At 36.4% G+C, this 16,128-nt stretch overlaps 1 protein-coding gene across 6 annotated transcripts in view; it reads right to left on the reverse strand.

Moving 5' to 3' along the window:
• VCPIP1 (valosin containing protein interacting protein 1) overlaps positions 1 to 16,128 on the reverse strand; it is a 41,613-nt gene that overhangs the window by 17,867 nt on the left and 7,618 nt on the right. For all 6 annotated transcript variants that reach the window (XR_012378225.1, XM_073892844.1, XM_073892843.1 and 3 more), the window contains exon 2: positions 9,803 to 9,889. Coding sequence is in view for 5 of the 6 variants with exons in the window: in XM_073892844.1 (XP_073748945.1) it covers positions 9,803 to 9,889 (87 nt within the window). In the remaining variant the exon portion in view is untranslated. The remainder of the gene's footprint in view (positions 1 to 9,802; positions 9,890 to 16,128) is intronic.

Genomic DNA, 16,128 nt, shown 5'->3' on the forward strand with positions numbered 1-16,128 from the left:
GAAAAGTAAAACTTGGCTCAAGAAACAAAGGTAGCAAAGAAGAGAATTTTGAATGATTAAGTCCAGGGATGACCCTAAGCAACTTTCAAACATTCATTTCAATAGATAACACCTGTTGAGTCTCACTATGTGCCAGGAACTAAAATAGACCCTGAAGATTCAAATAAAATGCAATTCTTAGGAGACAGGTACAAACAGATCATTATAATACAATCAAGTAAGTATAATGATGGGTATACTACTGACTTCACTGATTATTTGAGGATTAAATGAGAAAACACGCAAAGCATACCACAGAGTGCCTAATGTAAATCAGGCAGTCAATAGTTTTAGTTCCTCTATTAGATCAAAAGGTTTTGTAACTGTTTCCAGACTGCTATTGTGATGCTTTCCCTTGGTCATCCCTGGAAAGAATCATAGTCCCACATATCACAGTATTATTCACAATGAAACACTGGAAACAATCTATGTAAGCTTTCAACAAGAAGACGATGGCTAGGAAAATTACAATCTACCTGATGGAAGTAATATGCAGCAGCTATTAAGAATTGATATAAATAAGAAACCTATGATGCTTCATATATATAGTAAAATGTGCATGAATAGAAGGAAACAAATCTAAGTACTATAATTACAATCAGGCCAAAACATGTATGTATAAGACAAATATTTAAAAATTATAGGTGATGTTTTCCATTTCTATAGTCTCTAGACCTTTTACATTATTTTAAATATGTTTTAAAAAACCAATGCAAATACTTTATGGGGTTGTGCTCTCTTTAAATCATTTAGGTTTTATATAACTTATATAGCCTTTTGAATTTTAGGAATCAAGGTGTATTAAAATTCCTGTATCACATATCAACAGTTCCATCACACATCACAGCAAAAAATATGTATACTAATATTTAGGGCTACATTCTTCCTTACATCAAAAAAACTAGAAATGCATCAGAACAATGGATGAATAATATTAAAATGATAAAACAGAATACTATGCTGTAGTGAAAATGGTAGTTGAACCCATCAACGTGAATGAATCTGAAAGTGCTGCATAAAAGAAGAAAATCACAGAGAACGCATATAGCATAATTTTCAATTTCCATTTTCATAAAGTTCAAACACAAGCAAAACTCAACATTATAAATTAAAGATAGCTATACAAGTTTTAAAACTAAATTTGTCATTCATGTCTGCATTTATCTCTGTATAAAGACCTGCAAGGAAACTTACATTTTAAGCAAAAGAACTTTAAAATATCTTTCCAAATATAAAGAATAGGAATATTAATAGTCTAGTTATATTGGGAAAGATTTCTGTTCCAACGTAGATATAACCATCTGCTTGTTAGGGCGGATTTGAAAAAAGAGATGTTCCAATTTTTGGAAGATATGGGTGTATGTGTTTTGAGGTGATATACTTTGATTCTTTGACCACAGGATAATAATAATGATTTGCCACACGAATCTGTCCTCAACAAAAGAGGTGAGGGGCACCTGGCTGGCTAAGTGAGAGGAACATGGGATTCTTGATCTCTCAGGATCAAGAGTTCGAGCCCCACGTCGGGTGTAGAGATTACCTGAATAATGAAATTTTTGAAAAGATAAAACTCTGCCACAAATATTAGAAGAAACTGTATTTTGAAAAGTAAAATTTTCTGACAATGACCCATTTCAAATGGTTGTTATAGTCAAAAGAATTTTAATTATTCTGCAAGTAACAGCTAAAATTCTAATAATAACAACAAACATTAGCTAATTATTTATTAGGTACCAGGCCCCTTGCTAACTGCTTTATGTGCATGATCTCATTTGATCCTAACAACCCTGACTGAGATTATAATACCCACTTTACAAATGAAGAAATTAAGACTTAGAAGTCACACAGGGAGTAAGTGGTAGAACCAAAATTTGATCTCAGATGTTCTTACTTCAGAATTTTAAACTACTTCTTAATAAGGATAAATAACACAGGTAACATTTAAAAACTTATAATGGCTATTGAGAGATAATTCACATAAAATTCATTTTAAGTGTACAACTGAATGGTTTTCAGTATATTCACAGCATTGTGCAACCATTACCACAATCACTTTTAGAACATTTTCATCACCCTAAAAAGAAATTCAAACCCATTAGCAGTCACTCTCATTTCATCCGCCTACCCTAACTCCCAGCCCTAGGCAATACTGATTTACTCTCTCTCTCTAGGTATGCCTATTCTGTGACATTTAATATAAATGGAATAATATATGATCTATTGTGACTGGTTTGTCTCATGCAGCATAATTTTTCAAGGTTCATGAATGATCTAGCATGTACCAATACTTCATTCCTTTTTATTGCCAAATAATACTTCATTGTATCGATGCACTAAATCCTACTTATCCAATCACCAGTTGATGGAAATTTTGGGTTTTTTCCACTTTTGACTATTATGAATAATGCTATTATGACCCATTTGTGTACAAGTTTTGTGTGGACAGGTTTCATTTCTCTTGGGTATACGCCTAAAAGTAGAACTGCTGGGTTGTAACCATGTTAAATCTTTTGAGGAACTGCCAGACTGTTTTCCCAAGTGGCTGCACCATTTCACATTCCCACCACCAGTATGAGGGTTCCAATTTCTCTATATCTCCTTGCCAACAGTTCTTATTATCTGCCTTTTTGATTATAGCTATTCTAGTGAGTGTGAAGTACAATGTCATTGTGGTTTTGATCTGCATTTCTCTGATGGTTAATGATGCTGAGCATCTAAACATCAGTTTATGTACTTAACAGCTATTTGTATACTTTCTTTGGAGAAATGTCTATTCAGATCTTTTGCCCATTTTTTATTCGCATTATTTGCCTTTTTACTGATGAGTTTTTTTTTTAACATTTTATTTATTTATTTATTTGAGAGAGAGAGAGAGAGTACACAGCAGGGGAGAGGAGCAGAGGGAGAAGGAGAAGCAAACTCCTCACTGAGCAGGGAGCTGATGCGGGGCTCAATCCCAGGACCCTGGAATCATGCCCTGGGATCATGACCTCAGTTGAAGGCAGACACTTAGCTATCTGAGCACCCAAGTGCCCCCAAGTTCTTTATATTTTAGATACAAATCTACTATCAGATACATAATTTGCAAAAATTTTCTCATTCTGTGGGCTGTCTTTTCACTTTTTTTTTTTTTTTAATGAGAGAGAGCAGGGGAGAGACAGAGAATTTTAAGCAGGCTCATCGCCCAGCGCAGAACCTGACGTGGGGCTCCATCTCACAACCCTGTGATCATGACCAAGTGAGCCACCCAGGTGCCCATCTTTTCACCTTCTTGATGGTGTCCTTCACAGCATAAAAGTTTGCTTTTTATTTATCTACTTTTTTCTTTTGTTGCTTGTACTTTTGGTGTCATATCTAAGAAGGCTTTGCCAAATCCAAAGTCAAGAATTTTAGGCCTATGTCTTTTTCTAAAAGCTTTCTAGTATTAACTCCTATATCTAGGTGGTGGGTACATTTTGAGCTATTTTTTTTTAAAGGTTTTATTTATTTATTTGATAGTGAGAGAGACAGCAAGAGAGGGAACACAAGCAGGGGGAGTGGGAGAGGGAGAAGCAGGCTTCCCGCTGAGCAGGGAGCCCGATACAGGGCTCGATCCCAGGACCCCGGGACCATGACCTGAGCCGAAGGCAGACATTCAACGACTGAGCCACCCAGGCGCCCCTTGAGCTAATTTTTTATTTGGTGTGAGGCAGAAGTCAAAACTTCATTTTTTTGTATGTAAATATCCAGTTGTCCCAGCACCATTTGTTGAAAAAAACAATTCTTTCTCCATTAAACTGTCTTAGCATTACAGCTAACATTTTAAAAATAATTTCAAACCAGAAACATAAAACTATTTAGTAAATAATCAAAAGTCATCCCCACAACCACCCACCACTATCCCTCTCACACAAAAAACAAATGAGGGAAGTTCATTCAATTGCATGAAAGACAGTGCATATTTACCCTAATTACTGAGAATGCCATTAATCGATCTAATTAAATACTTTTAAAAATAACTAATTAAATACTTTTAAAAAACTATTAACAGATGTCAATAATGTGAAAATGGAAAGTAAAAAGAAAGGGATGCAAAAATAAGGGGGAGGATGCTCAGAGAGAAATTTATAGCTTTAAATGCTTTTATTAGAAAACAAAAATTTATAAACAATAATTTAAGCTTCTACATAAAGAAACTAGAAAGAAAAGGGCAAATTAAACCCAAAGCAAGCAAAAAGAAGGAAAAAATAAATGTAAAAGCAGCAATCAATGAAACTAAAATCAGAAAAACAACAGAGAAAACCTGTGAAACCAAATCCTGTTTCTTTGGAAAAGATCAGTAAAATTGATAGACCATTAGCTGGACTGGTCAGCAAAACAAGAGAGGCACAAATCGCCCATATAAGAAATGAAGGAGCTACAGACCTTACAGATATTAAATGGACAGTAAGGGAATATTATGAACAATTTTATGCCAATAAAATTGTTAACTTGAAGTGGACAGATTTCTTGAAAGACAAAACAAAGCTTACTCAAGAAAAAACACATAACCTTAAGAGGATTCTATTAAATTAAATTCATAGCTAAAAACTGTCCAGTAAAGATAACTCCAAGCACAGATGGCTTCACCGGTGGATTCTACCAGTTAAGAAAGAAATAACCATATCAAAGTATTACAAAATCTACCAGAAAACAGAAGAGGAGCAAACACTTCCCAATTATATTTTATAAAGCCAACATTACCCTGATTAAGCAGTCATTTTAAGAAAACTACATACCATTATGCCCCATGAATACAGCTGCAAAACACTCAACAAAATATTAGCGATTTGAATCCAGCATGCAAAGTTGGTTCAACATCCAAAAATCAATCAATGTAATTCACCCTACCAATAAACTAAATAGAAAAGCCATAAGATCATTTCAATAGATGCAGGAAGAGAGCACCTGATAAAATTCAACATCCATTCAAAATATAAGCTCTCAGTAAACCATCAATAGAACAGAATGTCCTCAATCTGATAAAGAGCATTTCTGAAAAACCTACCAGATGAATTGCTTTCAGGAACAAGGCAAGGATGTCTGTTCTCACCATACCTATTCAGCAATGAACTTATAGCCACTGCAATAAGGCAAGAGAAATACAAGGCATACTGACTGAAAAGGAAGAAATAAAACTGTCTTTTATTTGCAAAAGACATGATGACCTACACAGACAATCCCACAGAATCTGCTAAAAAAGCTACAAGAATATGTGCATTTAGCAAGGTCACAGGATACAAGGTCAATGTATAAAAACCCATCTTGGGGTGTCTGGGTGGCTCAGTCGGTTGAGCGTCTGCGTTCGGCTCGGGTCATGGTCTCAGAGTCCTGGGATCGAACCCCACACAGGCTCTCCACTCAGTGGCAAGTTTGCTCCTCCCGCTCCCTCTTCCTCTGTGATCTCTCTCGTTCTCGCTCTCTCTCAAATGAATAAATAAAATCTTTAAAAAAAGTTTAAAAACCAATCTTATTTTCTATACACTAGCAAAGAACAAAAGGAGTTGGAATTTTTAAAAAAACATTTATTTATTTGAGAGAGAGAAGGAGCAAGAGAGACAGTGGGGGTGGGGAGGGGCAGAGAGAGAGGGAGAGAGAGAGAGTCCTAAGCAGACTTGGCACTGAGTGCAGAGGCGACATGGGGCTCAATCTCACTATCCTGAGCTGAGATCATGACCTGAGCCAAAGCTAAGAGTCCAATGCTTAACTGACTGCACCACTCAGGTGCCCCAGGAAATTGCAATTTTTAAAAAAGCATCTTTTAGGGGCGCCTGGGTGGCTTAGTTGGTTAAACTGCTGCCTTCAGCTCAGGTCATGATCCCAGGGTCCTGGGATCGAGCCCCCCATCGGACTCCCTGCTCATGCAGGAAGCCTGCTTCTCCCTCTGCCTGCCGCTCCCCCTGCTTATGCTCTCTCCCTCTCTCTCCCTCGCTATCTCTGTGTGTCAAATAAATAAATATAATCTTTAAAAAAAAAAAAAAAGAGCATCTTTTACAATAGCATTCCCAAACCATGAAATATTTAGGTATAAATCTAACAAAGGATATGTAAGAATTATATACCGAAAATTACAAAATTTTGATGGAGGGAAATTAAAGAACACTTAAATAAATGGAGAAATACAATGTTTTCATGAATCAGAAGATTTGATGTTGTAAAAATATCATTTATCCTCAATTTGATCTACAGAGTCAACAAATCACAATAAAAATCCCAGCGGACTTTTTTGTAGAAACTAACAAGCTGATTCTAAAATTTATATGGATAAGCAAAGCACCTAGAATACCCCCAATTTTTTTTTGGAAAAGAATAAAGATGTTTGCAAAACCATGGATGGAGCCAGATAGTATGATGCTAAGCGAAATAAGGTAGAGAACAATGAATACCATTTTATTTTATTTATGTGGAATTTAAGAAATAAAACAAATGGGGGGGAAGCCGGGGGGGGGAGGAGAGAGAGAGAGGCAAACCAAGAAACAGACACTTAACTGTAGAGAGTAAACTGAAGGTTACCAGAGAGGAGGTAGGTGGGGGACTGGGTCAAATAGGTGATGGGGATTAAGGAATGCACTTGTGATGAGCACCAAGTGTTGCATGAAAGTGTTGAATCACTATATTGTACACTTGAAACTAATATTACACTGTATGTTAACTAACTGGAATTTAAATAAAAACTTAAAAAAAAGAGTAAAGATGGAAGACTCATACTAATTGATTTCAAGAATTACTATAATGGGGGCGCCTGGGTGGCTCAGTTGGTTAAACTGCTGCCTTCAGCTCAGGTCATGATCCCAGGGTCCTGGGATCGAGCCCCACATCGGGCTCCCTGCTCATGCAGGAAGTCTGCTTCTCCCTCTGCCTGCCGCTCCCCCTGCTTGTGCTCTCTCCCTCTCTCTCTCTCGCTATCTCTCTCTGTGTGTCAAATAAATAAATAAAATCTTAAAAAAAAAAAGAATTACTATAATGATACTTTAATCAAGACTAGGTATTGGCGAAAGGAGAGACATAGATCAACAAATCAGAAAACAGTTTCTAAAAATAGACCCACACGTATATAGTCAATTGATTTTTTAAAATAATTTTACTGATGCTATATTTTGCATATAATTCACCCTTTTCAAGTGTATGATCCACGGTCAATTGATTTTTGATGAGGTACTAAAGTAATTCAATGGATAAGGTATACTTCTTTCAATAAACAGTGCTGGAACAATTGGATATCCATACATTAAAAAATGAACCTCAACTCATACCTTGCAACATATAAAAAATCAACTTGAAATAGATCATAAACCTAAATATAAAATCTAAAGCTATAAAACTGCCAGAAGAAAACATAGAAAAAAATTTTTGTCACCTTTGATTAGGCAAGGATGTTTTTGGATAGGGCACAAAAAGTACAAAAGAAAAAACTGTTAAATTGGTTATCAAAATTAGAAATCTCTGATCTTCAGAAGATACTGTTAAGAGAATGAAAAGACAAATTACAAACTGGGAGAAAATATTTGCAAAATACTTACCTGATAAATGATGTGTGCCCAGAATATATAAAGAACTCTCAAAACTCAACTAAAAAGAAGATTCAAACCAATTTAAAAATGAGCAAAAGAAGGAAGAAAATAAGCACATGAGAAGATGCTCAACACCATTAGTTATTAGGGAAATGCAAATTAAAACCACTATGAGGTAATACTATAAACCTATCAAAATAGTTTTAAAAAACAAAAACTGATACTACCAAGTACTGGTAAGGAACAGAGGAACTGGAACTCCAGTACAGTGTTAAGGAATACAAAATGGTCCAGCTACTTTGCAAAATGGTTTGGGAGTTTCTTATAAAGATAAGCATATACTTACCATATGACTCAGCAATCCCACTCCTAAGTATTTATAAAAGGGAAGTGAAACATATGTCCACACACAAAGACCTATACACAAATGTTTATAGTGGCCTTATCCATAGAAGCCCAAAACTGAAAATCACCCAAATGTCCTTCAATTGGTTATAGATTTTCAAAAATGTGATTCATCCATACAATGGAATACTACTCAGCTATATGAGAGAATAAACTAATACATGCAACCAGATAGACGAATCTCAAAAGCATTAAAACAGTAAAACAGAAATGGGCAAATTTTTTTCTGTAATGGAGCAACACAGTAAATACTTTAGGTTTTCAGACCATATAGTCTCTGCCACAACTATTCAATTCTGCCACTGTAGTGTGGCAGAACACATTTTGCTGTGTTCTGAGAAAACTTTATATACACAGGCAGCAGGCCTGATATGGCTGCTGGGCAGTAGTTTGCCAACCCCTGTGCTAAATCAAAGAAACCAGACACAAAAGGTTATATTAATCCATTTACATGGTGATATGAAAAAGGCAAACATAAAGAGACAAATAAAATCAGTGGCTGTCAAGGCCTGGGGGGTAGGAGTAAGGGATTCCTTAGGAGCACAAGGCAACTTTTTAGAATGACAGCAATATTCTGTATCTTGATTGTGGTGGTGGCTACATGCTGCATATGTTTGTCAAAATTCATATACATACAAATGGTTAATTATACTGTATGCAAATTATGTTTCAAGAATCCTGTCTTAGGAAGGAAGGAAGGAGGAAAGGAAGGAAAGTAGGACCAAGGAAGAAAGGAAGGAAACCAGCCAGCCAGCCATTCTTTGGTCCCTGATTCAAATAAACCAAAAGAAAAAAAATTTTTTTTGAGACAATAAAAAAATCACGGAATTGTAAAAACTCACTGGATATTTGGTGATGTTTTAAAAATTATTTTTCATATTTTTAATAAGTGATAATCATACTGTAGTTTTTTTAAAAAGAAAGAGTTCTTACTTTTAGAGATACATACTGAAGTTCTTACAGATGAAATTATATTATGTCTGGGATTTATTTTAAAATAGTCCAGTTGAGGGGAATAGAAATGTACTGATAATTGTTGAAGCTGAGTGGTGGGTAAACAGGGGTTCATTATATTATTCTTGCTACTTTTATGTATGTTTGAACATTTCTACAATAGTCAAGTTGGGTTGGTTTTTTTGAAGAAAGGGAAAAAAAGTGTGTAAGATAAAAACCATAAATAGTGATTATGCAGTTAATGTCTATGGAGGTCAGGTAGTGAAAAAAATGAAAAAAACGAGAAAAGCCAAAATCATTCACATCAAATCTCTGAAAAAACATGTGAGGTCCAAACACACACTGCTAATCATTCTCTTAAAACCTGAAGATACAGTTGTATACTTTCAAATATCTTTACAAACAATGCATACCCAATGTGAAGTTAAATGTAAAATGAGTAATTTCTTAAAATTCAGAAAGCACATATATAATATATATATAATAATAAGAGCCAAAACACAACAACAACAAAAATACTGTATTATCTTGTTCTGGTACATTCACTAGCATTATAACCAAATCTGCTTCTAATTTCTTTTTCTTTTTTTGCTTCTAATTTCACAATTTGTCTTTAGTTACTAAGAAACATATACATAATTTAATGAGAATATAGGAGCAAGGAAATAATAGGAGACTTTTTAGTAATATTATAGCTGAAAACATAGCTGATCATATGAGGATAATAATCCATATAAACTATGCAAACTGCTAAAGAAGAACATATACCAAAAATTAATGTTGGAAGTAGCTTTAGAATATCTGCCCTTTCTTAATCTTACAATAGCCTAAGTGGAGATATATTATCTAAGAATAAAATCAGATAGTAACTATACCCATGGTTTTCTTCATAATATTGTAGAATACTCCACCCTGCTGGAACAAGTGAGGAAGCCCCTTTGCATAAGACCATACATCTTCTCCTGTAAAATAAAAACAGATATAGTATTGGCAACAAACAAAAGAGTTCAACCCAAGGTTGCTTAATGATTAACCTCGAATAGAGATTGCAAGGCAGATCTCCTAAATGAGTAACACAGCTTGGTATAACATAAAGAGATGATATGGAGTGATGGGACTACGGTAAACTAGAAAATCCATGGCCCATCTAAAGGTGGCAGCCACTGCCACGTGCGGTCATAGAAGAGGGTAGGCCCAATGTTTTAAGACCATATGGCTTTTCAGAAGCCAGAAACCTAGGTTTTTCATGTGAATTCTCCCAATTTTTTAAATGTAGAAACTAATTCAAAAATGTCTTTAAAACTGCATGAGTCAACACTAGGCATATTAAACAAAATATACCTGAAGACTCAATCCAACTCAAAGGAAAGTAGTTCACAACCTTGAACTAGAGCAACAGAGAAGGTTATGGAAAGATACTTATTTTTAACAAGTAAAATACAGAATTGTGTATTCTATATATATATTTTTTAAGTTTTATTTATTTGACAGAGACAGCAAGAGAGGGAACACAAGCAGGGGGAGTGGGAGAGGAAGAGGCAGAGGGAGAAGCAGGCTTCCCACTGAGCAGGGAGCCCGATGCAGGGCTCGATCCCAGGATGCCAAGATCATGACCTGAGCTGAAGGCAGACGCTTAAAAGACTGAGCCACCCAGGTGCCCCTGTGTATTCTATATTATGTTAAAACCAAATAAAAATAGATGGAAGTGTCTAGGGAGAAAAGTAAATAGGCAGACTGAAGGTAAGTAATTAATGTGTTGTGTTGTTCCAAAGTTGACTTTCTTAAATAGAAATTTAGGGGAGAAATGCCTTGTTGAAGAGATTCAGAATAACCTTTAGAAGTCTACAAAATGCCCACAAGCAAATGACCATTCACAAAAACATTTTTTTAAGAACATCCTTGACAGTGACTATTTCAATAAGAAGTTTCAAATAAAAAAACATAATCACTGTTCAAAAAGTTAATGAAGAATAGAAGGAACATAAAAATTAGTTACTTTTGAGGGTGCCTCAGTGGCACAGTTGGTTAAACGTCTGACTCTTGGTTTCGGCTCAGGTCGTGATCTCAGCATTGTGGCATCAAGCCCGGCATCAGGCTCCACGTGCTCAACGCGAAACCCGCTTGGGATTCTCGCTTTCCTTCCCCACCCTCTAAAATAAATAAATAATTTTTTTTTTTTTTTAAGATTTGTTTGAGAGAGAGAGAGAGAGAGAGAGAGAGTGAACACAAGCAGGGGGAATGGCAGGCAGAGGGAGAGGGAGAAGCAGGCTCCCCACAGAGCAGGGAGCCCGATGCAGGGCTTGATCCCAGGACCCCGGGATCATGACCTGAGCCAAAGGCAGACACTTAATGGACTGAGCCACCCAGATGCCCCAATAAAAAAATCTTTTTTAAAAAATTAGTTACTTTTGGTTTGTGGAATGATTGTTTTTGTTTCTTTATGCTTTCACTATTTTCTAATCTGACACTGTATATATGCTACATTTACAATAAGGACTTTTTTCAGTTAATCTTAACAAAGAAAAGTTAATTTTTATTTTTGAATGGAGGTTACTAATGATGTGGCTTAATCATTACGTACATGCAATCTCTCAGAGCTCTAACCCCTTCCCACATTTATAAACAGGAATATGAATTTGCATGGCAGTTGGTTAAAGTTTAGAGTACTCAGTACATCAGATTAAAGTATGCAAATTTTAAAAGCCTTGGCGCTTAAAGTTTCAGTTTACTAGAACATTTACTTACACACAAACACTTCATTCACTAATGATACAGTATTACCAGAATATGGCTAAGTTTAAGGGTGGGCACAAGAATTTAATTTTAAATTTTGAATATTAATAAAAGCCTCCAAAACAGAATGTTAACAACTTACAGTAGAAGTTCAATTGCTGAACTTATCATTAAACTTCATTTGGATAAATTATTTCTATGGCAGGGCGCCTGGGTGGCTCAGTTGGTTAAGCGACTGCCTTTGGCTCAGGTTATGATCCTGGAGTCCCGGGATGGAGTCCCACATCGGGCTCCTGCTCGGCAGGGAGTCTGCTTCTCCCTCTGACCCTCCCCACTCTGATGCCTTGTCTCTCTCATTCCCTCTCTAAATAAATAAATAAAATCTTAAAAAAAAAATTTCTATGGCAATAACCTTTCATTTAGTTATTATCAATGTTACCTTAAATGTACTAAGTATTTTATAAAATACTCAGAATATAATTTATTTGAAAAACATATAAAAATTATATAGTAGTGGGGCACCCCAGTGGCTGTTGGTTAAGCCTATGCCTTCAGCTCAGGTCATATACTTGGGTCCCAGGATGGAGTCCCACATTGGGCTCCCTGCCCAGTGGGGACCCTGCTTCTCCCCTCCCTCTGCCTTCTGTTCCCCTTGCTTGTGTGCTCTCTGTCAAATAAATAACTAAAAATTATATGGTAGCACTTAAGTTTTTTTGGTAAAAGTCTGAATAGGTCTTAAAGTAGTAAATTATCCAGAACTGTCCACCATTAAAAACTAATTTAAAAAATGACATTTCCTAGTATTTTATATACCTTACTATTCCTTATTTAAGCAGACAGAACTCTAAGTAAGAACTCTATTGGAGTGTTTATCAACCTTGTTTTCATTCTGTCCCTCTAAGGATCGTTTTTTTAAATTATTCCTAGGGATCCCTTTAAAACATTTTGCTAAGCTGCCTCCTCTGTGGCATTTGAATACTACAGAAATACAGATATACCGCTTATCTGTTTATGTACTGCAGTATATCAGAGTTTTATTCATTAAATAAAGATTTTGTTTACCCTCTCCCTCTCCCAAGAACCAAACTTCACCCCCCTTCAGAGCAGTATTTGGCCTCATTAAGTATGCATGCTCTGTTCCTTTAAGGGAAAGATAAATAAATCGAAACCTCTATTATCTACACAGCTTTGAGCAGGCACTTCACACAGTTTTGTTTTCTCATCACAACTAAGCCCTATTTTACAGAAAAGGAAACAGGGGCGCCTAGGTGGCTCAGTCGTTAAGTGTCTGCCTTCGGCTCAGGTCATGATCCCAGGGTCTTGGGTTCAAGCCCCACATCGGGCTCCCTGCTCCGCAGGAAGCCTGCTTCTCCCTCTCCCACTACCCCCTGCTTGTGTTCCCTCTCTCGCTGTGTCTTTCTCTAACTTTAAAATAAAAAAAAAATACAGAAAAGGAAACAAAGTTAGAGAGTTTAAGCAATTCTCCCAAGATCAAACAGCTTGTAAGTGGCAGAGGCAGGATTTGAATCCAAAGCTTAAGCCCTCCCTTTCCACTGATATTAAACCTTTACCAGAGGTCAAATTGTGTTACAACAAATATGACAGAACTATCCAGTCTTTTCTTATAGAAATCCCTGGCATCAACAACTGGTTGGGAGGAAAAAATAGGCAAATTATTTCCTTTGGTATACAAATACTTCCACTAAGTCATGTTTGTGGGTAACAGAACCAAGAAGAGAGATTATCTGAGATCAGGAAGGAGGAATTGTGACTCTCTGTACAAGTGCCCCATCAGCATCCTACTGCTCTCCACTGCATTTGCCCCCATCAATCCTACAACTGCCCTGGTTCGGGCCTGTCTCCTGCCTGCAATACTGCCATCACGTCCTCACGGGTCTTCCCTCCAATCTTGTTCTCCTCAAATCCCTCCTTCTTCCGCGTTACACCTTTAATGGTTCCCCAAAACCATACCATAAAGTCCAAGCTCCTTTTTCATGGCAGATAAAGGCACTCAAAGAGTCATCCTTGCATTCTCATCTATCCCACATCTCTCACTGCACCCTAACTTGACTTTTACAAAGCAACATCACCAAACTGGTCTGGTTCCCAAAGGTCAATAATTGCTATATATTCTTTAAAACTCAATTTAGGTGTCACTTCCTCTTGGATTCTTCAGAGTGGCAGGTAGGTAGGTACCTTCCTTGCTACTCTTATGCAGATGAGCGCCACAGTTCTCATCACATTGCAGGTTAATTTACTATACTTTTCTGCTTCCCCTTCTAGACTAGCTTCTCAAAGTCAGGAAAAGGTCAGCGGTCTATCTGACTTTCTATTCCCAGGGCGACACAGTGCTGAGGAGATAGTACCACTCTTAACATTCACTGAATGAATGTATATGAATGAACAGTATAAATGAGGTTTTTCCTTTTAACAATGCCCGAAAGAAGTACAGAAAAACTTAAATGGAGCAGCACAATGACAACTGTTCTTCAGTGTTAATATGGATAAAATATAACTAATGGAACCATCTATACCTCTTCATGAATCTAATAAAAAAAAAATCACAGCAAAAACGAAGGAAAAGACTTTTAGTTACAAACTTCCAGTTTTCAAATAAATAAGCCATGGGGATGTAATGTACAGCATGGTGACTACAGTTAATAATACTGCATTGTATATTTGAAAGTTACTAAGAGAGTAGATCTTACCAAAAAAAGGAAAGAATTATTTTTCTACCATTCCATTAGAAAGCAAACTCTTAGAGAACAGGAATAGCTTGGTAAAGCATCTAGCAAATATTATGTTAACTCATATTTTTGTTAGTCCCCAATTAACTTTACTTTATAATTTATGTTTCTTCACAGTAAACAATAAAATATTTATATTCAGCACATTGTGTGTACATATAAATGTAGAAAAAATGTCTATACCACTATCATCAATAACCTCTGTTCACATTTTGTCTTCCTCAAATCCTTCCTCCTAAAAGTCTTCAGTTCGGGCGCCTGGGTGGCTCAGTCGTTAAGCGTCTGCCTTCGGCTCAGGTCATGATCCCAGGGTCCTGGGATTGAGTCCCACATCAGGCTCCCTGCTCAGCAGGAAGCCTGCTTCTCCCTCTCCCACTCCCCCTGCTTGTGTTCCTGCTCTCGCTGTGTCTCTCTGTCAAATAAATAAATAAAATCTTCAAAAAAAAATTTAAAAAAAATTTAAAAAAAAAAGTCTTCAGTTCTCCTACCTAAACAGTAGTTATATATGGCAGTGGTATTATGGATGGTTTTTCTTTTGGTTTATCTGACGTTTTTCCTCTTTAAGAATTTTTAATTTTTAAAGAGTATATTAAAGTGAACATTTTTTTAAAATATCACATTTTTCTAACTTTTACTACTAATAATAAAATGACGGGTTTAAAAGTCGGCTTAAAAGCTCATCATTCCAATTTTCTAACTGGCTTTTTAAAAAGGCAATTTGAAGTTTCTATTTTGCAACTGATGAAGTGAGCAAATTTTATTTTTTTATTTTTATTTTTTTAAAGATTTTATTTATTTATTTAACTGACAGAGAGACAGAGAGACAGCGAGACAGCGAGAGAGGGAACACAAGCAGGGGGAGTGGGAGAGGAAGAAGCAGGCTTCCCGCGGAGCGGGGAGCCCGATGCGGGGCTCGATCCCAGGACCCTGGGATCATGACCTGAGCCGAAGGCAGTCGCTTAACCAACTGAGCCACCAGGCGCCCCTGAAGTGAGCAAATTATAAAATCTAACATCTATATGAAATATATATATGTTTTTAGTGAAGTATAATTGACATACATTACATTAGTTTCAGGTGTACAACACAGTGATTTGACAACTCTATACATTATGCTATGCTCACTACGAGTATAGCTACCACCTGTCACCATACAACACTATTACAATACCACTGACTATATTCCTTATGCTGTACCATTCCCATGACTTATTCATTCCATAAATAGAAGCCTGTACTTCCCACTCCTCTTCACCCATTTTGCCCACTCCCCTCCACCCCCCACCATCAGTTTGTTTTCTGAATTTATGGGCCTGTTTCTGCTTTTTTGTTTTGTTTTTTAGATTCCACATGTAAATAAAATCATATGGTTTTGTCTTTCTCTGTCTGACTTATTTTACTTAGCATAATACCCTCTAGGTCCATCCATGTTGTCACAAATGGCGAGACCTCATTCTTTTCCTATGGCTGAGTAATAAAATGAACTATCTTTATAAGGTCATCTGGCTGGCTCAGTCGGAAGAGCACCATGACTCTTGATCTTGGGATCCTGAGTTTGAACCCACCATTGGTTGTAGAGATTACTAAATAAATCAACTTAAAAAAGAAAAAAAATATGTATTTTTAAAGACCCCCCCCCAAGATACCTAAAATTAACTCTGAACTCAAGTATCTATCACCATAAAATAAATTGGCCAAAATGTAAATTTAAACTAGGAACA

Source organism: Callorhinus ursinus, unplaced genomic scaffold, assembly GCF_003265705.2.
Source record: "Callorhinus ursinus isolate GAN/ISIS: 27379988/994484 unplaced genomic scaffold, GSC_fseal_2.0 scaffold5, whole genome shotgun sequence".
Lineage (NCBI taxonomy): Eukaryota > Metazoa > Chordata > Mammalia > Carnivora > Otariidae > Callorhinus > Callorhinus ursinus.